General features: G+C 44.6%; 1 protein-coding gene and 1 pseudogene across 1 annotated transcript; one reads left to right on the top strand and one right to left on the bottom strand.

Moving 5' to 3' along the window:
* Nucleotides 1-2,638: 2,638 nt before the first annotated feature.
* LOC125408352 (uncharacterized) lies at nt 2,639-18,987 on the bottom strand. Its single transcript, XM_087905768.1, has 5 exons — nt 18,847-18,987; nt 13,804-13,930; nt 13,171-13,263; nt 4,927-5,021; nt 2,639-4,400 (listed from the first exon to the last, which is right to left on the bottom strand). The coding sequence occupies exons 1-5, from the start codon at nt 18,847-18,849 to the stop codon at nt 3,537-3,539; spliced, it is 1,182 nt and encodes a 393-aa protein (XP_087761894.1). The 5' UTR covers nt 18,850-18,987; the 3' UTR covers nt 2,639-3,536.
* Nucleotides 6,016-6,430, top strand: LOC125408353 (transcription factor BTF3 pseudogene; annotated as a pseudogene).
* Nucleotides 18,988-25,004: the final 6,017 nt, after the last annotated feature.

Consider the following 25,004-nt stretch of genomic DNA (forward strand, 5'->3'; position numbering starts at 1 on the left):
ATACAGTATAAACAAGTGAGAATTTGTAGAAAAGAAGTGAGGCTATGGAACATGATGTATTTTTAAAGGGTAACATGGAGCACAGGAGGAAAGAGACGCAAGTGTTCTAGGTGACAGCTGTCAACAGTGACCACTGGGTACAATGAAGGATGAAAGGCACATTAGTTACTTTTCTATTACTGTGACAAAACATCACAACCAAGGCAACTTACAAAATAAAACATTAGCTGGGTGGTGCTAAAAGCATGCCTTTAATTCCAGCAGGCAGATAGGCGGATCTGTAAGTTCAAGGCCAGCATGGTCTACAAAGTGAGTTCTAGGAAAGTCAGGGCTGTTACACAGAGAACTCTGTCTCAAAGAAGCCAAAAATAAATGAATGAACAAATGAATAAAATGAAGTGTTTGTTTAGGTTTATGATTTCAGAGGGTTAGAGTCCACGATGGCAGAACAAAGACACAGCACCAGCAACAGCTGAGAGATCACATAATGATTCACTAGGAGGCCAAGAGCATACTGTGATCAGTTCCAGTCTTTTGAAACCTCACATCCCACCCAAGTGGTACATACCTCCTGATCCATCCTTCCCACACAGTTCCACCAACTGGGGATGAGGTATTCATACATGAGCCTATGAGGGCCAATCTCATTCAAATCACCACAATCCAATCAGATACTGTGGTCAGATGTAAAAAAACATCTTAAAGGTATATATGTTATCCCTGAACAATAAACAGATGACCCAACAAAGCAGAAACTAAGTATTAGTAGAGTTTACTGGAGGCAAATTAATAAGGAATGAATTTGAAGCTTTTGTTTATTGTGTGTGTGTGTTATTCCTTTTGATCTCTGGTCCCTTTAAGGGGCAAGCCACGCCTACTCCCAGTGACTTCTGACCTCTCGCCATCTTTTCTCTTTCTGTTCCCTCTCTTGGCATGTGCACACGTGTTTTCTGTCTTTTCTCTCTCTCCTTTTCTCTGTTTCTGTTTTTCTTTCTCTCCCTCTCCTCCTCCCTCTCCCTTTCTTTCTCTGGCCCCTCCCCTTTTCCTCCATAACCCCGAATAAGTATTTTAATCTCATTTTACATGTCCATGTCTCTGTCTCCTGCCTGCCTGCCCACAGTCAGCTCTGCCACTCGCCACGGGGAATCTGCACCGCTCTGGCAGCCTCTGCCTGGCTCGTGGCTGCTCTGTGAGTCCACTGCCCCGGTATCTTGGGCAGGCCGCACGGCTGGGCACGTCAGCATTATTTTTTAAGGAATATTAGCATGCATGCACATGTTGAAGAAGACAACTTTCTGAAGTCACCTCTCTCCTTCCACTTTATTTTTTAAGGCAAAGTCTCTCGTTCCTGCCACCGTGTACTTAAGCTTCTGGCTGATCCTGCCTCCACACAAGCATCACAGATGCTGTGTCCCTACAATTTTACATGGACTATGGGGATCTGAAGTTGTCAGGATTGCATAGTAAGCAGTTTGCCCATTGGACCGTCTCCCCAAACCCTGAATGCACACTCAATCCCAGTTTTCTATACCCCAGTGCTCTCCTGAAACCAGCGGAGTTGCCTTTCATCTTTTCCTGGTGTTTTATCTTCCGCAGGGGAAGACTGAGTTGTGGAGACATTTGTCTTTGTTCATTCTGCTAACTGCCTAAATGCTTCTGTCTAGTCACCAACTGCCCCGAGCAAAATTAACCTAGTTTCACTTTCAGATTCTGTAGCACGAATTCTAATTGATCTCAATAATAAAAAACACAGAGTCAGATATAGAGGTAAATGCTGAAAGATCAGAGACAAAGCAGCCACAGCTACCTGGCCAACTTCACAGCCAGAAGGGGCAGAGCTCTCTCTGCTCCACCTTATCACTTCCTGTTTCCGTCCTGCCATTCACTTCCTGTCTCTGTCCAGCCATTCACTTCCTGTCTCTGTCCAGCCATTCACTTCCTGTCTCCACCCCACCTTATTACTTCCTCTTTCCTCCTCCCAAGTGCTGGGATTAAAGGTATGTGTTACCACTCCCTGGCCTCTATGGTTATCTAGTGGCTAGCTCCACACTCTGATCTCCAGCAAGCTTTGTTAGAGCACAAACAAAATATCACAAGATTTTTCCATACAATAAAGATGACCATGATTCAACTATAAAACTGTATATACCCCTGCACTTGAGATTCATGTCCCATGAACAGTACTTGGCAGCTCCATCAAGGTCAGTGATGCTATCTGCAGTAGGGAGGAATGGAGGCTTTCAAACTATCTCCTGGTTCACCATAATTTACAGGCAGTAAAGAACTATTCCGTATTCTGCTAGCTAGCCCTTACAAATAGAAATCTGACTATTCCCTACATGTCCTCAGGCAGTGCAATACTTGGGCATCTGGGCAGACGGTTCATCACTGTTCACATTTGTCACAGATTGTCAGGGCATAAAGCTCTACAAGTGTGAACAGTGATGGAGTGACCAACAGAAGTGAGATCACAAATCCCTGAACTGTGGAGAGCTGGCTCTGACAAACCAAATTAAGATTCAAACTGAAAGGGATTTGGTTATTCAGCCAAACTCCTAAAGCAACCAGGATCAAATGAGTCTGAAGATAACTTGTCTACATACAGATGAAAAAAAGGCAAAAGATACACGAAGACTGATTTTACAGAAAGAGTGCAACAACGCATTATCGATTTATTGCAATTTTTCACATGGCTAATGTTGTTTTCCCAAACAACACATTCAAGAGCATAAACACTGACAGGGCAGACAACCGGACAAACTTTAATATAGAAGGACAGGGAGCACACGCGCGTGGTGGGAACACACGTGCATGGTACGCACACCACCACGGAGCCACTCCCAGGTGCACTCTTCGAAACACTGATGTGATCCTCAGTGACGAGATACACAGTTGTTTTTTTTTTTTTTTTTTTTTTTTTTTTTTTAGCATGAACCTCTGATGAATGTGCAAAGGAATACAGCAAGCTACTTCCCGACCTGTATTTTATGTTTTGGCACCTGTGCAGCTTGTTTTTTTTTTTGGTTTTTTTGGTTTTTTTTTTTTAACTCATCTTCAAAAGCTGTGGGCCAACTTCCAGCCGCTTGTCCCACAGGGCAGGGCCTAGGGATCAAACTTAGGTCGTCGGACTTGGTGACAAACACCTTTACACAATGAGCCCTTCCACCACTCTCCTTTGTTTACACGTGTGTGTAGACGTATACCTACACTCACACACAGAAACCAGAAGTGTGCATTGAGTGACCACTTCCATCACTCCTCCCCATTCCTCTCTTAAAGGGCCCCTTCCTGAACTTGGGGCTCATGGCCCAGCGAGGCTAGAAATCAGCAAGTTCAAGTGATCCCCGTCTCTGCCATTGTCGGAGCTGGGCTGACAGGTGTTTGTAGGGTTGCTGACTTGTCAAATAGGTGCTAGAATCATCGCAATTATAAAGCAAGAGCCTGGGAGGCAGAGGCAGGAGGATCTCTGAGTTAGAGACCAGCCTGGTTTACAGAGCAAGTCCCAAGACAGCCAGGCTACACGGAGAAACCCTGTCTCAAAATACAGCAAGATTCTTAACCCCCGAGCTCCCTGACACCACCTCTGTGGAGCCTCCGAGGACAGATAAGTCACGCAAGGCGTCTGTGAACACAGTGTCCTGCTCTTCTCCGTGCAGTGTTCTCTGTTCTTCCTGCAGGAAGCCTCTTCCTGCATGTCTCTTCTGATGTGCCGTGAGCTGGCACTTCCAGTGGAAAGACTTATTGCATTCTTTACATTCATAGAAATTCTCGGCTGAGTGAGCTATCCTATGTGCCGTGAGCTGTGACTTATGGGAGAAAGTCTTCCTGCAATCTGTACATTCATAAGGCTTCTCACCTGTATGAGTTTGCTGATGTATAGCGAGCTTTGACTTGCGAGAAAAAGCTTTCATGCACTCTTTACATTTAAAGGGCTTCTCACCCAAGTGCGTTTTTTTATGCCGAGTCAGGTCTGACTTGTAATAGAAAGCTCTCGTGCATTCCGTACATTTGTGCGGCCTCTCGCCTGTGTGGGTTCTTTCATGAACATTGAGATGAGACTTTCGGAAGAAAGCTTTCCCACACTCTTTACATTCGTAGGTCCTCTCCAGTTTGTTGTGAGTTTTCTCGTGAGCAGTGAGGTCTGACTTCCAGTGGTATGTTTTACCACATATAGTACAATCAAAGCGCTTCTCTACATTATGAGTTCTTCTGTGATGCTTAATAAGGGTTGAGTTATTACAGAAAGTTTTCCCACAGTCCTTACATTCGTAGAGTTTCCCATCTCGGTGTGATGTAGAGGTCTTGTTTTTCTTTAACTTTTGGGGAAGTGTTTTTACAGGTGCTCTACCATGACGGGATTTTGGCCCTTTGTAGACTTCCTGTTGAGTCTTTAGTTTTCCCTTGAAACAAAAGAATTTGTTAGTGCTTTTGCCTAGAATGAGCTGCCCGAAATTCCAAAGCATGATTTTCTAATGAACAATTTCTAATAATCCCTAAGTATTTCTGTGTGCACTTTCCCATTTACTGATCTAGTCTCCTTACAAACACTGTCAACACATACGACATTCAACACGTTGCTTCCACCTAAGCCACATTGTGGGCACGGAAAGGATTTCAGAGTTTACAGAATTACTAGAAGTCTCTCTGATATGAAATGTCTTTATGTACAATATTGCCTTTGTTTCAAAGGCCACCCCTGGGTAATACTAAATGAATACACTCTGAACTCTGTTTTTACGCAAACTAAGACGCCGGGAGTCTTAGATGAAAATGATCAGGTTCTTCTCCAGCCTGTATCTAACCAGGCTCACTATAGAAAAGTAGGTCTATAGAAAAGTACATTCTAAGTGTGGAAATGTTTCATGCTCATTCTCCATGTGTTCATATTGGAAATATGGTTTGACCTTATACTATTGTTTTACTTACTTTAATCATGTCTTGGTCAGTTATTTCAAGCTGTCCCAAATGTATCTCAGGATTTTCCTTGCTGGTGTCAATCAGGGCACTTACTTTATCAACATCTAAAATATTAAAAATGTCACGATTCAATAATAATATTTTTATAGAATTCAAACATAAAAGTCATGCCTGTTATGATCTGCTGGCCTGGGTACACGGTCCCTATAACAGACAAGCTCCACCCTCTCCCAACCCATCCCCTTCCACCGAGGGAAGCAGATATCCTGCCTCCTCCAGCCTGAGTGATCTCTCTCACTCTTCCTTCTCTCTCCTGAAGAGGTAGCTTCTCTTCTCTCTTTCTCTCTGCCTCTCTCTCTATCCCCCTTCTCCCTCCCTCTCCTCTTTCTCCTTCCCTTCTATAACCCACTAAATAAATATTCAACCTCACTCTGCATGGCGTGCCTATCCACCCACCGCACGACTCCCTGCCTGGGACCCACTGCCCCTCATGGCCCGCTGCCCAGTGACACCCCTTGGGGAATGGGGCCGTTTTATTTTCACCATTATACTGCCTTCATATGCTATTGTGCTGGTTAGTTTTATATCAACTTGACACAGAGTCCTTCTGAAAGAAAGAACCTCAATTAAGAAAATGCCTCAATCAGACTGGCTATGGGCAAGCCTGTGGGACATTTTCTTGATTGACGTGGAAAGGGGAATGGGTGAGTGGCACCCCTTGGTTGGTGATTCTAGGCCCTATAAGAAAGCAAACCGAGCAAGCCAGTGAGCAGCATCCTACAGTCCCTGCTGCAGTGACAGACTGTGCTGTGGAACTATAAACTGAAATAAATCTTTCCCTCCCTAAGGTGCTTTTGGTCATGGTATTTTAGCATAGCAACAGAAACCTCAACTAAGACACCTATAGACCTGTGGTTAAGTGTACATACTTTATTCTACAAGGAATATAAAAATTACACCAACACCTTATCTCAGCTGAGACCCCCTGAGTGAGAACCCTAGTCCCCCGCATGGCCCCATTTCCACTCCACTCTGACAAGATGAAAGAAACAATCATGAACCAGGAAAAAGTGGTTCAGCGAGCACTGGTGGGAAAGGAGCTGCTCGCAGAAAGCCGAAGGTGGTTCACAGAACAGCCACAGCAGACGGTAAAAAACTGCAGTTCTCCTTAAAGAAGTTAGGGGTGAACAGTATCTCTGGTATCGAAGAGGTGGACATGTTTACAAACCAAGGAACAGTGATCCATTTTAACAACCCTAAAGTTCAGGCGTCTCTGGCAGCAAACACCCTCACCATTACAGGCCACACCCAGACAAAGCAACAGACAGAAATGCTTCCCCGCATTCTAAACCAGCTTGGGGCAGACAGTCTGACTAGTTTACAGAGACTGGCTGAAGCTCTGCCCAGGCAATCTGTGGATGGAAAAGCACCCCTTGCTACTGGAGAGGAGGATGATGAAGTCCCAGATCTGGTGAAGAATCTTGATGAGGCTTCTAAGAACGAGGCAAACTGAACGGAGGCGACTTCTGAAGAAGTAACACTTGCAGAGTTACAGGAGCTGCTATTTTATATCATGCCCGAGTGCTGGGATTAAAGGTGTGTGCCACCACTACCCGGCCCAGGGCTGCTTTTTAAAGGTTTTGTTTATGGATCTGATCAAATCTAGATCGCTAATATTTTTAAGCCCAAGCCCCTTGGACACCGCAGCTCTTTTCAGTTTTTGCTTAAACACAATTCATTCTTTGCAGCAAATTAAGCTGAAGAAGCCTGGGAATAAAGTTTGGAAAGGGGTTAATAAAATTTGTTGCCTAGAAAACAAAATTATACCAATAGATATCAGGGTTTTAACTCAGGTCTCCTTTGCTTTGTTTTATTGTTGAAATAGAGAATTAATTCATGCTTATTGTAGAAGGTCATTAATTTCTTCTAAATTAAAGGATAACATTGTTGGTGAGAGCAATCTTGCTTCACAGTTTTGTCGCAGGGTCTCAGAAACATGAGTCCATGCTTTCTGGTCATTACAGTCTTTGATAAGACATTATCATGCCAACATGTTTACTTCCTAAAGTAACTAAGCACATTCTTCTCTTGTCAGTTTCAAGATTCTTTCTTTTGTACTTTTGGCAATTTAATTTTAATGACCCTTAAAAAGATTTTTCTGGATGTCAATTTTTTTGTATCAAGTCATGGTTTTAAACTGCGCACACACGTAGATATTGGTTAGTTCGCCTAGATTTCTATGCCTCTAGTCCTTCCATCTCCATTGAACGTCAAGTTCACAGGTTGCATTTCTTTTTGTTATTTTCTTTCTATTAAATACATTCATTGTGATTGTGTGAGTGTGTGGAGGGTGTAGGTATATGTATGCCATGGTGCATGTATGGAAGTCCAAGAGCAACTTGGGGGGAGGAGTCTACTCTCTTCGTCCACTGTGTGGGACACAATGACAAAGCTCAGATGGTCAGGCCCTGCAGTGTCTGTACTTACTGGGTCAGGTTAGGGTTCTTAATCACAGCCAGAGGGTGCCATACTATTACTCTATGATGTGTTTTAGTGACTATTCCAGTTAAGGTTGAACATTTCCCTCCCACAGTCAAAGAGTATATTTGCCTTCCCAATCTCTCAAGTTCATACTGAAGATTCTGAATTTCTTGGGAAGGTTTTAATTTATTCTTCATTTCTATTTATTTGAAAACTCTCAAGTCAGTGATCACTATTAAATGTCCATGAATTTTGTGCCTGGCATCTTTTCCCACTTCCCTATCTTTGGAATCAGTTATTAGATGGCCAACATGTGTTGGAAGATTCATCATACTTTGCCTATTTTGCCACAATTGATGTTTTCGCACTCTAATTATAATAATTATAAACCTATTCTAGCTAGTGTGAAACTTACAGTAATTCTCAATGAACCTTCCTCCCACAGGGAATGCACAATAGCCCCACCCTGTGGCAATATTTTGCAAGTCAGCCATTGAAAATAATACATAATTTTCTAAATCTATAATTTACCATTACATGGATGACATTTTGCTATCTAATTCAAATGTAGACCCTATAGAAAAAATGTTTAAAGAAGTAAAAATAGTTTTGCCTAAATGGGGATTACAAATTGCTCCTGTAAAAATACAAAGAGGAGATTCTATCAGTTACCTAGGTTATATAGTAGGTTTACAGAAAATTAGAACACAAAAAGCACAAATTAGGAGAGAACAATTGCAACCTTTCCAACCTATGGTCCACTGTTGGGATAACACCTAATTTAGTAATTCATTTAAACAAAATCTGAGACGGTAACAAAGACTTAAATAGTCCCAGGGAATTAACAGCTGAAGAAGAATTAATTTTGATTTATTTACATCAGTATAGAATGTATAATAACTGCATTCTAGTCAGATTGCCGCCCAAAATTTCCCCTACCAGGAATTTCAATGCAGAAGGAAGTTATTGTCTAAGAATGGATCTTTTTACTACATGAACCAAGTAAAAATTTAAAACTTATGTGGAATTAACCTTATAAAGAGAACTACTTGGGTCCTTCCCTGCCTTGTACAGGACACACCAATAACTGGAGACCCTACATTCTACACTGATGCAAATAAATCAAAATAGCAGGTTACAAATCAAAAGATTTAAGTAAAATGAAACAAAGCCCTTATAATTCTGTCCAAAAGTCAGAATTGTGTGCTATTCTCATGGTACTAAGATTTTTAAAAACCTCTCAATATAGTTATTGATTCACAATATGCAAAAAGTTGTTTTGTGTTGTGTCTGAATCCCAGGATTCCCAAAAAGTCCGCCTGGGAACCACACTTCTGAATGTAAAAGCAAGGTTTTGTTTGTTAACTATGGCTAGCACAGGTCCTCTGCCTTAAAGTCTCTAACACAGTAGACGAAGGGAAAAGGACCCCTGCTAGCCCGTGTTGTCTTCTTGGGGGTCCTAAGACTCAGGCACAACATTTGGGGGCTCATCCGGTATGACCTAAGACACCACCTCTACCCCAGAGGTTTCTGGACCGCCGGTGAGTAACGTTGTCAGTCAGATGTTTGAAGCCATTTGAAGCTGTGATTTGGGACTTTTCTTTGTTCTGTGTAAATCCGGTAGCCTGCTAGCAGGCAGTTCCTTTTTTTTCTCTAGCAAGGGGTTCCCCTTTCTTTGTAGGCTAAAACTTCTTTTTCCTTTCAAAGCAGCCCATGCTGGTGTCTGTAGCCGCATGCCGTGTCTGAGCCTGTGAGGTAATGGCCAATGTCTGGGACAGCTGACGGACATGTTAGTAGGGCCAGGGTCACGGGCATCCACAAAGACGTTCTGGAGCCCACTGGGGGAGCAGGTCCCCGTCTGGAGAAAACTGGGTCCTCCTCGTTGTCCAGAGCCCCCGCAAGGAGTCTGGAGTCTGTGCAGAAGCAGGTTCTGACCAGCTTCCACTTTTGGAGGGCTTGGAGCCCTGGCTGCAGGATATTAAGCCCTCAGTAACCCAGAGCCTCCATGGGGAGCCTGGGACTCCTATGGTCTTTGGAATCATGGATGCAGCCCGCGCCAGGGGAGGTAGCCACGGTTTCAGACCCTAACCGAGTCTTTGAGACCCCGCTGTTTTCCTGTAACTTTCAACTGTTGTCTAATGGTTGTCTCTTCATCGTGTTTGAGACTGGACTGACAAGGACCGGGAAAATGGGACAGAGCTTAAATGTGGGGAGGAAAAGCGAAGTGCACAACAGGAACAATGGCACCTCGGATACCCCTGAGGAGGACTTGGCAGCAGCCCATCTAGGGTCTGCACCCCTAGCTCTGAGGCAGGGAACACACCGCCTGGGCGCTGAGAGACAAGCCGTGAGACTGCAGGAGGTGCAATGTGGCAGAGGACCCCGGGTTCAGTGGTGGCAAACTCCCTGCATGCTGGATGCAAGCCCCTTGCAACCCTGAGGTCCCTCTGAGGGTGGTGACTTGGACACGGCTCTGCGAGGCCAGGGAGCAGAGGCGCCTGGGATGGAGCAGGTGGCAAAGTCAGCGGAGGGCAGAGGCCTGCGGATTGGAACAGCCCTGAAAGTCGGAGGAAACTGGGGACAACAAGCCTGGGGGGTTCCGACTTGCAGCAGCCCAAGAAGCACCACAGTCCTGGGTCATAGCGGGGACTTGCAGGCAGGGAGCTGCCCAGGATGTATTTCCCTCCATGCCCTGCTCAGCAGGCCTCTTTGAAGGGAGGAGCCTGCACACCTGTGCATAGGAAACTGACTGCTTACAACTGAAAATTGCATGAATTTGTAAAACAGAGAATCTGAGACCATGGTCAGAGAAACGTTAACTTTTTTTTTTTAGGAATATTGACAGCCAAAGACACAAGATCTCTGTGCCCACCAGTGCTGCCCCCTCCCTTTTCTTTCCTAAGCCAAGTTCTTCTTCACTGTGATAACACTCAAGGGCTCTTCTGCTGGCCAGCAGTTTCCCACCTAAACCCTCTTCTGTCCTGATACTGCTTATAAGAAAGGTTTCAGATTTCTTTCCCCTCTTATGGTACAGTTTTCATAAACTGATAGAGCAAAAGGATGGAAAATACCTCCAAAAATAGATAGCATAATGCTTTTTTAACATTAAATTTTATTAATGCTAATGAGAAAAGATTAACGGCAGCAGAGAGACATTGAATAATAATAATAATAACTTCTAAATTAAATCAGCTGGTGTATTTCAGGAAAGCGCTGGTCTCAGAATAAAAACCAGGAGATGTGCTACATTGGGGAAGGGTTTCACTCTTGTTTCCACGGAGGGGGAGGGGAGCTATGGATACCTTAGCTGAGAATTATTATAAGTCCCACACTAACTCAGAATGGGGCATAATAAAGGGTTCTTTATTTAGGGGTAGACTCACAGATCACAGTCCTCTGCATGAGCGGGGAACAGCAACCGAATACAGCAAAGGGGCTGTGCATGTTTTTACATCTGTATACACAGTACACGTGGCCACACCCAGAGTGGGCCGGTATCTTAAAGGCTATTGGCTAAAGAAGGTCCCACAGCATTCCCATTTCATACAAGGGGAACTTTGCCATTGTCCTTCACCTGTAGCCTTAACCTGCTATAGCACTCAGGAGACAGTAAAGCCTGTAAGGTAAAAGGGACAACTGGAGCAGGAAACCAACCACCCACTGAGCACCCTGACTCTAAACCCACAGCCAGTGAAAGAAACACACCCTGGATCTGAGACCTGGGCCCAGGAGAGAAACATCTTTATCCCAGAACCCAAGACTAAAAACACGTGCTCTGGCTCTGAAACCAGTATCAAAGAAACACTTTGTCCCTAAAATCAGAGACAGTGAAAGAAAAAAAAAATATGTCCTGGTCCTAAGATTAGAGTCAAAAAGCTAAAAAGGACCAGTGAAAGAAACACAGCTTGGCCATCTCTGCCCCTGACCAGCTAAACGGACCAATCCCAGAGCAGGGGGAAACTAGCCAATCCCCCTTCTCCCTGGAAAAACTCCACCCCTAAGAAGCCCTATACAAGCCTCTCTGCCTGTCCCTGGCAGAGGCAGCCACTCTCCTGGACTCCTCCTTCGCAAATAAATCTCTTTTTCAAAAGAGTCTTATTGGAGCAGACTAGAAGAACCTAGCTGGGATGTCCCTTAGGGGACCGAGGTGAAAAACCTTGCTGAGACGCTCCCTAGGGGGGCTCAGCAACTGGGAGCAGAACAGAAGAACCTTGCTAGGACGCTGCTTAAGGGGGGCTGAGCAAGGCCAGGCAGGAAAAAGTAATGAGAGCGGAGATTACTACATTTCTGCAGGGGCTTCCCCTTAGCAGAGTGTTAGCAAAAGAAAAAGCATCTTGGGTCTGAGAAGATAGTACTGCTAGGACGTTCTCTTAAAGGAACAGAGCAGAGCTCAGCTGTAGCTATTCTCCAGGAGAACAGGATCCCTATATCCTGCAGGGAGACCATCCCCTGCCGCACCCCAGCTTCAGGCAGCCTGGTTTCCCGACAGTCAGGACACCTTTCCTCCAGGGCTGAGCTGCCCCGTTGCAGCTCTAGCCTCCAGAGCTGTCCTTGAAAGACCCCCGCCTGGCATAGCTGCTGTGACTCCATTTTATAGCAAGGCTTGAACTAAGAACTAGGGCTCATAATAAGGTCACAGATGATATTGCCAAGTCTGCACAGACAGGATGTCTGTGGTCAGGCACCAGGAGTTAGGCCACCCGCATGAGAAAGATTAAAGGGGAACGGAAAGTCCCCAAACTGCCAACATAGCTGTTATGCACCCAGTGGAGAGCCAACACCCTGTCTCAGGCATGACCTCATGGTCTCATTAAAATTGACCAATGAGACCCCTGTAACCATGCATCTGCTTCTGTACGCCTGCTTCTGCCTACCCCAACCCCATATAATCTGCCCCAAACCCAGCCTGGGGCGCTCAGTCCTCCACATGACTGCAGCACCCACAGGCCCTGTGTGAACAATAAAAAATGCCTCTTGCTCTTGCATCCAGTGGCTCAGACTTGGTTCTTGGGCGAGGGTCTCCAAGTGTTAAAGACACCCTCTGGGGGTCTTTCATCCTGTTCTGTCTTCCTGATAAGTCAGGCTATCTCCGCAACACTACAACTGTGGCACATTCCTCTACAAAGCCAATACAGAAATAAAAATAAAGACAACTCATACACCAGTAACCACACAAAGAACATATAAAAATGTAGACCAGTGAAAATGAAACCTAATGAATGTTAAAAGGATAATAAAACGGGAGCTAATACAGTACATTAAGTATATTGAAATGTCTCTAGGCTACTGATTTCCAAATGTACCTGTATTTTAACCAGGAATACCATCAAGGCATCAATTCATATTACATGCAAAAGTTAGAAAATGGTCATCTATTGTACTTGGTCACAAAGCAAATCTCAATAGGCACAAAAAAAATTGAAAGAAACCTAATTATATTATTGGATAACGGTGGGTTAAAGTTAGACTTCAACAACAGAAAGTCTACAAACTCATGCGACTGAACAATTTTCATCTGAATTATGACTGGGCCAAGGAAGAAATAAAGAAATTAAAGACTTTTTTCGGCAAGTTGTCAGCAACAAAATCAGGGAGATGGAGTGACATCAAGAATGTTCTTTTCAAACTGGATTAAGAGCAAAAAGGTTAGACCCACGTGACCAGCTGCTTCAGAACGTGATTTTAAAAGAATTGATTCAAAAAGAAGAAGCAGCAGCTCAACATGACCCGTACCTGATGAGCTCTCCTTCTGCTGACCACTAAGACACTCACCCGGGTGGCTCCGCACCGCAGCTTCTGCTCGGCCCCACGGCCCACATCCACGTTCCAAATTGAAGATCAACTTCGGCTTGGCCACGCAGAGCTCTGTAAGTTAGAAATAGTAAGGAAATGAATGGTGCCAGAGTGCTCTGACCGTCTACTAGGAAGGAGTCACAGCTGGCCTGTGCTCTGACCGTCTACTAAGAAGGAATCACGGCTCACTTCTGGAACTGCTGCTTGGTAAGTGAATAAGAAACTTTGGTCAGAGAGGATCTATAGCCTCATTCTTTACTAGCTAGAAGACCACCCTTTTTTGGCATTAAACTGCAAGATAGATAACCCAAAATAATGACCTTGAGAAAGTTTATCAGGCTGGAAAGATGGTTATGGGGCTAAGAGCAACTACTGCTCTTGGGAGACCCAAGTTCAGTTCCCAGTATCCAAACTTGGCAGTTCACAACTGTTCAGTGTCCCCTCTGGGCAACCCAATGCCCTCTGGTGTCCACAGGAACACACACACATGTGGTGCTCACTCTCAGACATATATACATAGCTATGAATAATGACAAATCTTTAAGTGATGATTTCTATACTTGTTAACCAAGGGAAAAGCATTTGCTGAGACTGACAGGGGGTCACACTCACTCAGGAACACCAGGGTGCTGTAGGTCTCCAGCATCACATCCCTGTACAGGGCTCTCTGGGCAGCGTTCAGCTCCTGCCACTCCTGCCTGGTGAAGTTCACAGCTACGTCCTCAAATGATACCAATCCCTGAAAGAACACAAAATGAAAGTTCACTCCTCTCTTCCTCTCTCTCTTCTCTCTCTCTCTCTCTCTCTCTCTCTCTCTCTCTCTCTCTCTCTCTCTCTCTCTGTGTGTGTGTGTGTGTGTTACTAGTTTCTTACAGAAGGCACAGTCTGATTTGTCTTCTGCATCATGAAAAAAGAAAAATCAACACAGGCATCTTTATCTCAGTGTCAACATAGTGACTCAGGAAAACAAAATTATCCTTTTCTAATTCCAACAGAAAATCCATACAAGAACACATGGGTATGGAAGGGAGGGGTTATTAAGAGCAAGGGGAAAGAATACATGAACCCAATCATAAAACTAACATGCAGTTTCCAAAGGAAGAATGTTGAAGCTGGTGTCCCAGCACTGTTACAGGTGTATGCCTAGACAGAGCAGAGGTAGAAGTTCAGTTCTCAGCACCAGCCACAGAGTAGGCATGTCTGTCAGGGTTACTTTTGCTGCAATCAAACACCATGACCAAAGGCAACTTGGGGAGGAAAAGGGGTGATTTCATTCACAATTCCATATAATAGCTTATCATGAAAAGCAGTGAGGGCAGGAACTCAAGCAGAGCAGGTGGCAGGAGCTGATGCAGAGGCCATGGACGGGTGCTGCTACTAGCTTGCTCCCCGTGGCTTGCTCATAGAACCCAGGACCACCAGCTCAGGGATGGGACCACCCTCCGTGCTTGCTTCCAGCTCCACCCTAGGAATCGGGATTCCCTCCTCTTAGATGACTCCAGCTTGGGTCAACTTGACACATAACTATTCAGCACAAAGTCCTAGCTCCGTGTGGGGTCACATAACCGAAGGCAGGGGTCAAAAAACTGGGGAACACTAAAAGGTTTTGGAAAATGCAACCAAAGATTAATTCAAAATCAAATGAGGACAGAATTCAAAGTGTTACAGGCAGGGCTCAACTTTGTGCTACTGGGTGACTTTACGGTAGCCCTGTTCAAAGCATACAACACACATGTCATTGCACCACCAAGCACCAGCACATGCCACCTCTGGTTCAGACTCAGCTGTCATAGGCTGCAGCTTTTGTATTCTACATAGTTATCTGATCTTTCAAAACACAGTTTTTGATGAAAAACAGAGACATTTAATTTATTTTTACCACCGTCCCCTGCCGTTTATATTTGCACTGTGTTATGTCAGGCAAACTAGTACTGGTCTCACTAGTATACAAGGTCGCTTTCATCTTCAAGAAATGTTAATATTGGATGTATGCCAAAACATCATTTTTAAATAAATAAAATTCTTATCATCAGTAAATGTTTCATTTTATTTTTTTAATTGATTTTTATTGAGCTCTACATTTTTCTCTGTTCACCTTCCCTTCAACCCTCTCCCAAGGTCCCCATGCTCCCAATTTACTCAGGAGATCTTGTCTTTTTCTACTTCCCAAGTAGATTAGGGTCTTCATTGTTGTCTGGGTTCTCTGGGATTGTAATTTGTATGCTGGTTTTCTTTGCTTTATGTTTAAAAGCACATATGAGTGAGTACATGTGATAACTCTCTTTCTATATCTGGGTTACCTCACTCAAAATGGTGTTTTCTAGCTCTACTGATTCACCTGCAAATATGAAGATGTCATTATTTTTTTCTGCTGTGTAGTACTCCATTGTGTAAATGGACCACATTTTCCTTATCCATTCTTTGATCGAGGGACATTTAGGTTGTTTCCAGGTTCTGGCTATGACAAACAATGCTGCTATGAACATAGCTGAGCACATGTCCTTGTGGCATGATTGAGCATCCTTTCAATATATACCCAAAACTGGTATTGCTGGATCTTGAGGAAGATCTTCTTCTTCTTCTTCTTCTTCTTCTTAATTTTCTGAGAAATTGTAATCCTGAAATCCAAAGCAGCGGTACCCGTTTGCACTCCCACCAGCAATGCAGAAGTGTTCACTTTACCCCACATCCTCTCCAGCATAAGTTTTCATCAATGTTTCTGATCTTGGCCATTCTTACAGGTATAAGATGGAATCTCAGAGTTGTTTTGATTTGCATTTCTCTGATGACTAAGGATGTTGAACATTTTCTTAAGTGTCTTTCAGCCATTTTAGATTCCTCTGTTGAAAGTTCTCTGTTAAGGTCTGTACTCCATTTTTTTTATTGGATTATGTGTTCTTTTGGTGTCCAATTTCCTAAGTTCTTTATATATTTTGGAGATCAGACCCCTGTCTGATGTGGGGCTAGCGGAGATCTTTTCCCATTCTGTAGGCTGTCATTTTGTCTTGGTGACCATATCCTTTGCTTTACAGAAGCTTTTCAGTTCCTGAAGGTCCCATTTATTAATTGTTTCTCTCAGTATCTGTGCTGCTGGGAATATATTTAGGAAGTGGTCTCCCATGCCAATGCATTCAAGCATACTTCCCACTTGCTCTTCTATGAAGTTCAGTGTGGCTGGCTTTATGTTGAGGTCTTTGATCCATTTGGACTTGAGTTTTGTGCATGATGATAGATATGGGTCTTTTCATTCTTCTACATGTTGATATCCAGTTATGCCAGCACCACTTGTTAAATATGCTTTCTTTTTTCCATTTGTTTGATCCCCTGGGATCAGGAGAGTAAAGAAGTGAACTCTAAGGTCTCACTTCTCTCTATAAGGGAATTCTGCTGTTGTTGCTGATGGTTGAGCTTATATCTAGCCTGCTCCAGGGAGCTAATGAGGCGAAAATCAGCAGACCTCTAGCTGCCTGGATGAAAGCTTGGCACTTTCTGAGCCACTGCTGCTCACTGCATGGACAGCTCCAGGCCCACCAGCTCCTATCAGGAGTCTGCCCAGATACTTGCGTTCCTATCTTTAACAGCTGATTTGTGGGAATACAAGTTGAACCCGGGAACAAGGGGACCTGAGCACATGAATATCGCTTTCAAGCCATAAAAACACAGGGCTCTAGGAAGAACTAATTACCATTACTTAAAGAGACGTGACACTGCAGCTCCCAATATTCTCTCTAAACCAAAGAAGCTTTGTTTTGCAGTAGACAGTGATTAATACCGAGACTTCCAACGGGTCAACGTGTAGAGAAGAAGACACTGGAGAGCTGAGCCATTAATGGCTCATCTCTGTCATATTCCCTATGCCCAAGGCTCAGGGTCATCTTGAAAAGATTCTAGCAGCCTGGTGTTATAGAGGTCTGCTAGGAAACATGACAGAAAAAGTCCCAACAGGGACAGTGAAGTCATGTACTTACAGCAGCTATGACTGCATGCACAAGACCCGGACAAGATCAAGCCAGGGAAAGTTCCATCATGGAATGGATGGAGAGGGACTTGTGAAGTCCCACTGTGGAGCTTCTGGCAATTGAAGGCTGCTGGGCTAAGGAGAGTCAGTTTACCTCAGATATGGCCCAGTAGACTGTCCATGTTTTAGCAATGACCCTACACCCCTGCACATACTGGCAGCATCAAGTAGAGTGAAGGGTTTTGTTTTTTAAGTTGGGAAGGGAAACTGATGGTGGTGGGTATGAAAGGAGCTGGAGGGGAGGAAGTACAGGGTGGATTTGAACAAAACATTATATTCACATATGAAATGCTTAGCACATTTTTTTAAAATAACTATTATGAATTTAGTAATCAGATGTTCAGGTTTCTATGGCTTTTTTTCTCTTCGGAGAAATTTTTATTAAAAAGGACAGTGCGGGCAGTGGTGGCTCACAGCACTCGGGGAGGCAGAGGCAGGCGGATCTCTGTGAGTTCAAGGTCAACCTGGTCTACAAGAGCTAATTCCAGGACAGGCACCAAAAACTAGAGAAACCTTGTCTCAAAAACTCTGGCTAGGCAACAGAGGACCAGAGAACAGAACTCTTCTCAGCAAGCCTGTGACCCATCCCTGCAAACCACAGGACTGACAGAGAGGCCAAGGCGCTCCAGACAGGTGAAAGACCAGGATAAATCCAGACCCCCTAGCAGGAAGAGTAAGTAGAGCCAAAAATCTAAGTTAGTCCAGGAACTGGCAGACCACAAAGTTAGATTATAATCTTGAGAACAATCTTGAGAAACGGGGACTTACTCCCTTGTGATTATCACTGGTATTTTCAGACTCTTCCAATGACGCCCTCCCTACCCCCTTTGGTTGTGGTTTCTTCCCTTAAATACCCCTCCTCCCAGCTACTCGGGTCGAACTCTACCCCTGTGTGGGATGAGTCTCGTCCCAGTGCACTGGTTCCTGTCAATAAACCTCATGTGATTACAGCAAGGAACGTCTCTCGTGAGAGTTCTTGGGGGAGTCATGTTATCCCGAGACTTGAGTGAGAGTCTCCTAACTCTGGGGGGCTTTCACACCTGTCCAGAGCTGACTGTTCCACCCCAGCTCAAATGACCTATATTCGCATGAGCCTCCTAGACCTCCACACCACGCCATGTCACCACCGACACCTAAAAGACACTAACAAGTAGGGACAGACCAAAGTCATTTCTTGAGTTATTGCCCACCCGTTTAGTCCCCTATGCAATGTGGTTGGGCTTCTACACTAGGGACAGGCTTCGCCCTATCCTCATACCACCACCCTTAGAGTTACCTTGTTGTGCCTAAGCCCTACACCCCGTCCCAGCACCCAGCTAGAGCGTTTCCATACAGTGCACACAGCTCCGCATCTCACCCCTCCCCGTATTTGAATCCCAGAGAGGAGGACTGGTGTATGCTGTGCTAAAACGACGCGACCACGAGTCCGTTCCTCCTAGTGCCTTCTAGTGGCTCCACGTCCCCGGTCCGCCCAGAGCTGCGGGGAGCATTGCGACCCCGCGGGAGTTCCAGTGCTAAGACCAGGGACGCCCCGGCGTCCGGAGCCCGTCCAGCCCCACCCCACAGCCGGGGAGGCAGAGCCGGGCCTGGGGACTCTGCAGCCGCAGGCACCAGCTCCGCGGGGACCCCGCGCTCACCATGGCCCGTCTCGGAGCGTCTTGCGAGTTTCCTCGGTCTCCAGGTGCCCGTGCAGGTTCACCCAAGCCAAATCTCCGAATGACAGAGCCCAAGATGGAGAACTTAGACGAGCTCAGCGGAACTTTATAAGCTCCGCCCGGCTTCTCTCATTTCAGGGTCGGCCTGAGTGACAGCCAATGGCACCAATCCATTACGGAATGCCCGGTTTCTGGGGGCGGGGAACTCACCCACTTAGGAAGCAATTGATTACGTACAAATTCTTCACAGGTAGAAATAATGGCAATGTTATGCCCACGTCGCGAGACCAACAAGACCACCACGGAGCCTGCTTTCTGATGCAAGAACAAAGGTTTCTTTATTCGAACCCGGGCAAGGACTGAAAGACCCCTGATATTGGAAGCCTTTCACTCAAGCCTCAGGATAACGGGACACCACCACCCCCACTCCCCCCACCCCCCCCTACTCCCCCACCCCCGGTAACTCATGAGAGACCGTCCTTGCTGCAATCACACGAGGTTTAATGACAAGCTGTCTTCGAGACTCATAACCCACGCAGGGGAAGAGTTCGACCCCGACTGACCGAGAGAAGTAGTTTTTATAGGAAGAAACCACACAGCCCAGTAATCCGAAAGGGGGGAGGGAGGATGTCACAGAAAATTCCGAAAATTTCAGTGATGATTACAAGGGGGCAACTCCCTGCCTCTCAAGGTCATAATCAGCTAGTTCCTTTTCTAAAAATACCAATGATAATTACTAGGGGGTGATAATTACTAGGGGGAATCTCCCTGTTTCTCAAGATTACTCTCAAGATTACAATCTACCTTTATCTTCAGCTAGTTTCTGGAACCCTGAAACTGGCTAATCCTAGATTTCTGATTCTTTTCTTCCTGCTAGATTTTTGGCTCTATTTTCCTGCTAGGGGGATCTGGATTTATCCAGGTCTTTCATATTCAACATAGCTTAAGCTATTTAGATAAACTGAGTCATATAAATTTTTTTGAATTGACACTAAGAAAAATATCAGTTGAAAAACTGTTGTTTCCTAAGGCTCATACTTACCAGAGATAGAACTACGAAGTCCTTTTCCCAAGGTCAGGCGTTTGGATAAAGCTCCCAGTCCCTCAGGTGTCTCTGAGAAAGTTCTTACTCCCTAAAAAGAGTGTCGCCCTCCTTATCTCTGGCAAAGGGAACACGTGGACCTTCCCTAACACCTGGCTGTAGTGCCTTAGAACTTGTCAAGGGCAATGCTAGGCCCTAGGCCGGTCCCCTTTTGCCCTGGAACCTTTTCCTTGCCTCCGCAGAAGACAGCATTAACAGCTGGAAACAAACTCGTTCTGTGTTTACCCTCAGAATGACTAATTCAGTTTCTTTATCAGCTTTAATTCAAAATCATTACAGACTTAGGTATTCTTAACCTCTGAACCATCTCTCCAACCCAATTTTCTTAATCATGTGTATGTGTTATCTGCTTGTGCCTTTGTGCACTCAAGTGCAGTGCCTGCAGAAGCCAGAAGGTGGCACTGTATCCCCTGGAGCTGGAGATAGAGGAAGTTGTGCCTTCCAGCTGTGAGCACTGAACTGAAACCTGGTCTTCCCCGGGAGCAGTACACCCTTGCCACTGAGCCTGTGAAGAGGGCCAGAGTTCTGTTCTCAGTACCCATGCTGGGCAGCTCACAACCGCCTGTCACTCCAGTTCCAAGGGACCTGATGTCGTCTTCTGGCCTCTGTGGGCACCCACATACACCTGACATTCACTTACTCCAGTTTAAAATGTTTTCCTTTTTAACAGCAATGCTGTGTACTTAAAAGCCTATTGTAAAAAAAAAAAAAAGAAAAGAAAAGAAAAAAGAAAAAAGCCCATTGTCCCTTATAGTTTTTTAATTTTAAAATTAAAAGTTTTTAAAAGATTTATTTTTATTTTATTTTATTTTATTTTATGTGTATAGGTGTTTTGCCTACATGTATGTCTGTGCCTTTTTATGCACAGTGCCTGTGGAGGGCGCCGGGCACCCTAGAACCAGAACTGGTGTTCCAGATGTTCTCTGAAGAGCAGCCAGAACTGCACCCGTGACTCACCTCAGCAGCCCGTTTTCTTTCCTTTTTTCTTTTCCTTCTCCTCTTCTTGTCTTCTATCTAATGTAAAAAATTGTCAGTCTTCATGCCTTTGAGTTTTTTCTTGCCTGATAAATTCTTCATGTCCTTTTTTCTTTTTCCCCATTCTGTTAAGTGAGCTCTTTAAAACTTGAAAACTTTAAGATTTATTTATATGTGTATGCGTGTGTTTCTGTGTGAATTTGTGTGGGTGCTTTCAGAGACCAGAAAAGACAGTCTGATGTAGCCCAGGCTGGCTACAAACTCCTGGTTCTCTAGCTTCCACTTCCCATGTGCTGGGACTACTAATACATACATACATACATACATACACGCACATACATACATATATGTATACATATATATGTATGCATATATGTGTGTGCGTGTGTACACACACACACATACTTGACTCTTCAGATATTTTCTTGGTTAGATACTTTATCTAAATTTCCAGCTGTTGTGAAACAGAACATAGTGTATTTTATTTGTTTTAATAAAAAAAGCTTGTCTAAAGATCAGAAAGGCAAAGCTAAGCACCAGAGGTCAGACAGTGGTGGGACACACCTTTAATCCTAGGATTTGAGAGACAGAGGCAGAAGGATCTCTGTGAGTTTCAAGGCCGCCCTGGGCTACACAAGATCATTGCAATAACAAATCCAGGTGGTGGTGGTCTACACCTTTAATCCCAGCACTAGAGGGAATATAAAATGAGAGGAGAGAGAGGCTTAGTCTGCGTAGTCTGTGGTCGCCCAGCCTTGTTTCAGGGACTTCCTGAAGTTTCTGAGTTGATTACTTCTGAGTTAATAATACTCCCTCTAGAACTTCCTGAGTCTTTTTTTTTTCTTTCTGAGACAGGGTTTCTCTGTGTAGCCCTGACTGTCGGAACTCATTTTATAGACCAGGCTGGCCTTGAACTCACAGAGATCTGCTTGCCTCTGCCTCCCCAGTGCTGGGATTAAAGATGTGCACCACCACAGATGGTGAAACTTCCCGGGTTTTCAGGAGCTTTCTGCAGGGCGGAATGTTGTTTTCTCTAAGGAAATCGCTACATAATTGTAGGACCCCCGCCTTCCTGTGGATACCCACACCCGATCCAGGCGCGCGCTTTCCCCGAACTCGGGCCCACGAGAATGGACGATTGTCCTGAGGGTTTAAAACAGACACACACAAAAGAGACCTTGCTCACTTACCAAGAGTAAATGGCCACTTTATTAAACTCAAGTAGGGTATTTATACCAGTGGGCAAGGGGGATCAAAAGGGCAAGGTCTCCTCCCATCAGGAGCAGGAGAAGGAGATTGAAGGCCCAGGCGCCTCAGGCAGAATCAGCTGTGAGGGGCCAGGCGTGTGGAGCCCACTGCTAGAACCTTGATTACAGGTGGAATCACCATAACAAAGAGAGCCAGGTTCTTCCTAAACTATCCCCTCAAGCCAGTGCTAGTGCAGAATCTCCAGGGAGCCGGAGGTCACATGGCCCTGCGAATCGCCAAGGAGAAGGGAAAAAGACCTTGGTACCTACACATTATGACCGCATAAAATCCTGATGAATTTTATGAGTGCGCTTATTTGTTTTAAACAGGGACTCACTATGTCTTGGCTGGCCTGGAACTCATAAATGCCCACTTGTCTCTGGTCCTGCGTGCTGGGGTTAAAGGCTGTGCCATCACACAGATACATTTCGTAATGTGTGGCCGTGTGCTGGATAGCTGGCATTTCCAGGGTATTTTGACTACTGCAGCAGGAAACACAGATGTGCAAGTATCTCTGTTATGTTGATTTATTAGAGTACTTTGGGCATATACCCGAGACTGGCTTTTGAAGAACTTCCATACTGATTTCCATAGTGGTTGAACAAGTTTAATTCTCACCAGCAGAAATAAGGATTCCTCTTTCCCTACATGCTTAGCTATTTTCACATAGTCATTCTGCCAATCTCTGAACATCAGCAGTCTGTCATCTAGTGCCTTTTCCTTCCTTCCTATCTATCTGTCTGTCTATCTATCTAATCTTCTGTCTTTTTTCTTGTTGACCCATCCCTCCACCCCCACCCCCTCAAGACAGGGTTTCTCTGTGTAGCCCTAGCCTGGAACTCACTATGTAGACCCAAACTCAGAGATCTGTTTGGCCCTGCCTCCCAAGTGCTGGGATTAAAGGTATGTGCCACTGTGCCTGACTTTTATTTATTTATTTAATGTCTTGAATTCTTTATTATAGAATTCTTGGTTAGCTTTGTCTCTGTGATTTATAAAGCTATTGTTAATCGGATTCTTTCACTATTTTTTCCTCTCAACTAGTTTGCTGTTTTTTCCTCAAGATGTATATTCATGAAACAGGATCTATTCATTGCACGAGACTCTTCATATGTCTTAATCTGTGAGTTTTCTGTAATTAGAAGTTCTCACGGGACTTTACGGATTGGCATGGTTGGGTGTGATGGCACTGGCCTTCAAACCCAGCACTCGGAAGGTGGAGACAGTGAGTTTGAGGCCAGCTTACTCTACACAGTGTATTCCAAGTCAGCAGGGCTACACAGTGAGACTGTTTCCAAAACAGAAATTCATTTTTAAAAGATCAGCTTGTTTTCTGCTTTTTTTTTTCTTCTGGTTTTTCAAGAGAGGGTTTCTCTGTGTAACAGCCCTGGCTGTCCTGGAACTTCCTTTGTAGACCAGGCTGGCCTTGAACTCACAGAGGTCCACCGGTCTCTGCCTCCCAATTGCTGAGATTAAAAGTGTGCACCACCACCACTTGGCCTGCTTTTTGTTTTTTTTTATTACATTTGTGAGCATGTTCAATGGCCAAGATCAAAAACACTGATGACAACTTATGCTGGAGAGGTTGTGGGAAAGAAGGAACCCTGTTTTAAAAGGAGCGGCGGGCCACTTCCAGCCGCCCAGCTAGCTTTACCCAAATAATTACACAAAACTGTATTCATTTAAACACTGTCTGGCCCATTATCTATAGCCTCTTATTGGCTAACTCTCACATCTTGACTAACCCATTTCTAAAAATCTGTATGTCACCACGAGGTTGTGGCTTACTGGCATGGGTCTAGCCAGCATCCATCTCGGGAAGGGGAATCATGGCATCTGCCTGACTCTGCTTTCTTTCTCCTAGCATTCTATTCAGTCTACTCCACCTATCTGAATTCTGCCCTATCAAAAAGCCAAGGCAGTTTCTTTATTAACCAATGAAAGACAACATAGACAGAAGGCCCATCTACTCCAGAACACTTCTGCATTGCTGGTGGAAATGCAAGCTGGTACAACCCCTTTGGATGTCAGTTTGGCGATTTCTCAGAAAAGTCGAAAACAACCTTCCTCAAGACCCAGTAATACCACTTTGGGGTATATATCCAAAGGATGCTCAATTGTGCCACAGGACATGTGTTCAACTATGTTCATAGCAGCATTGTTTGTCATAGCCAGATCCTGGAAACAACCTAAATGCCCCTTGACCAAAGAATGAATAAGAAAAATGTGGTACATTTACACAATGGAGTACTACACAGCAGAAAAAATAACAACATCTTGAATTTTGCAGGAAAATGGATGGAGCTAGAAAACATTATTTTGAGTGAGGTAACCCAGACACAAAAAGACAATTATCATATGTACTCACTCATAGGTGGTTTTTTAAAAATAAAGCAAAGAAAGCCAGCCTACAAACCACAATCCCAGAGAACTTAGAAAACAATGCGGACACTAAGAGAGACTTACATAGATCTAATCTACATGGGAAGTAAAAAGTAGAAAGTAGTAAAAAGTAGTTACAGATGCTGACCTGAAATGACCAATTTCAGTTTGATATTGTGGCCTGCAAGAGACCCCCCTCCAGTGTTTCCCAACAAGAGATTCCTTGCTTGTCCCTTATTAATCTGCATTCATTAGTCCAATGTAAACTCCAGAAGGCTGGGGTCTTCTTTTTTGATTATCTCTAGAAAATACATAAAAAGTAAAAAGGACAAGATCTCCTGAGTAAAATGGGAGCATGGAGACCTTGGAGGAGGGTTGAAGGTGGGAGGGGAGAGGCAGGGAGGGGAGCAGAGAAAATGTAGAGCTCAATAAA

Source organism: Myodes glareolus, chromosome 4 (genome assembly GCF_982192425.1).
Source record: "Myodes glareolus chromosome 4, mMyoGla1.1, whole genome shotgun sequence".
Taxonomy (NCBI): domain Eukaryota; kingdom Metazoa; phylum Chordata; class Mammalia; order Rodentia; family Cricetidae; genus Myodes; species Myodes glareolus.

Bases quoted from the DNA above. Each gene is read 5' to 3' on its own strand.
- LOC125408352 (XM_087905768.1), bottom strand. The intron at 13,264-13,803 runs GTGAGTGTGACC...TCTAACTTACAG, and splicing joins CAGCACCCTGGTGTTCCTGA to AGCTCTGCGTGGCCAAGCCG. The intron at 5,022-13,170 runs GTGAGTGTCTTA...TTAATATTTTAG, and splicing joins TGCGGTGCGGAGCCACCCGG to ATGTTGATAAAGTAAGTGCC.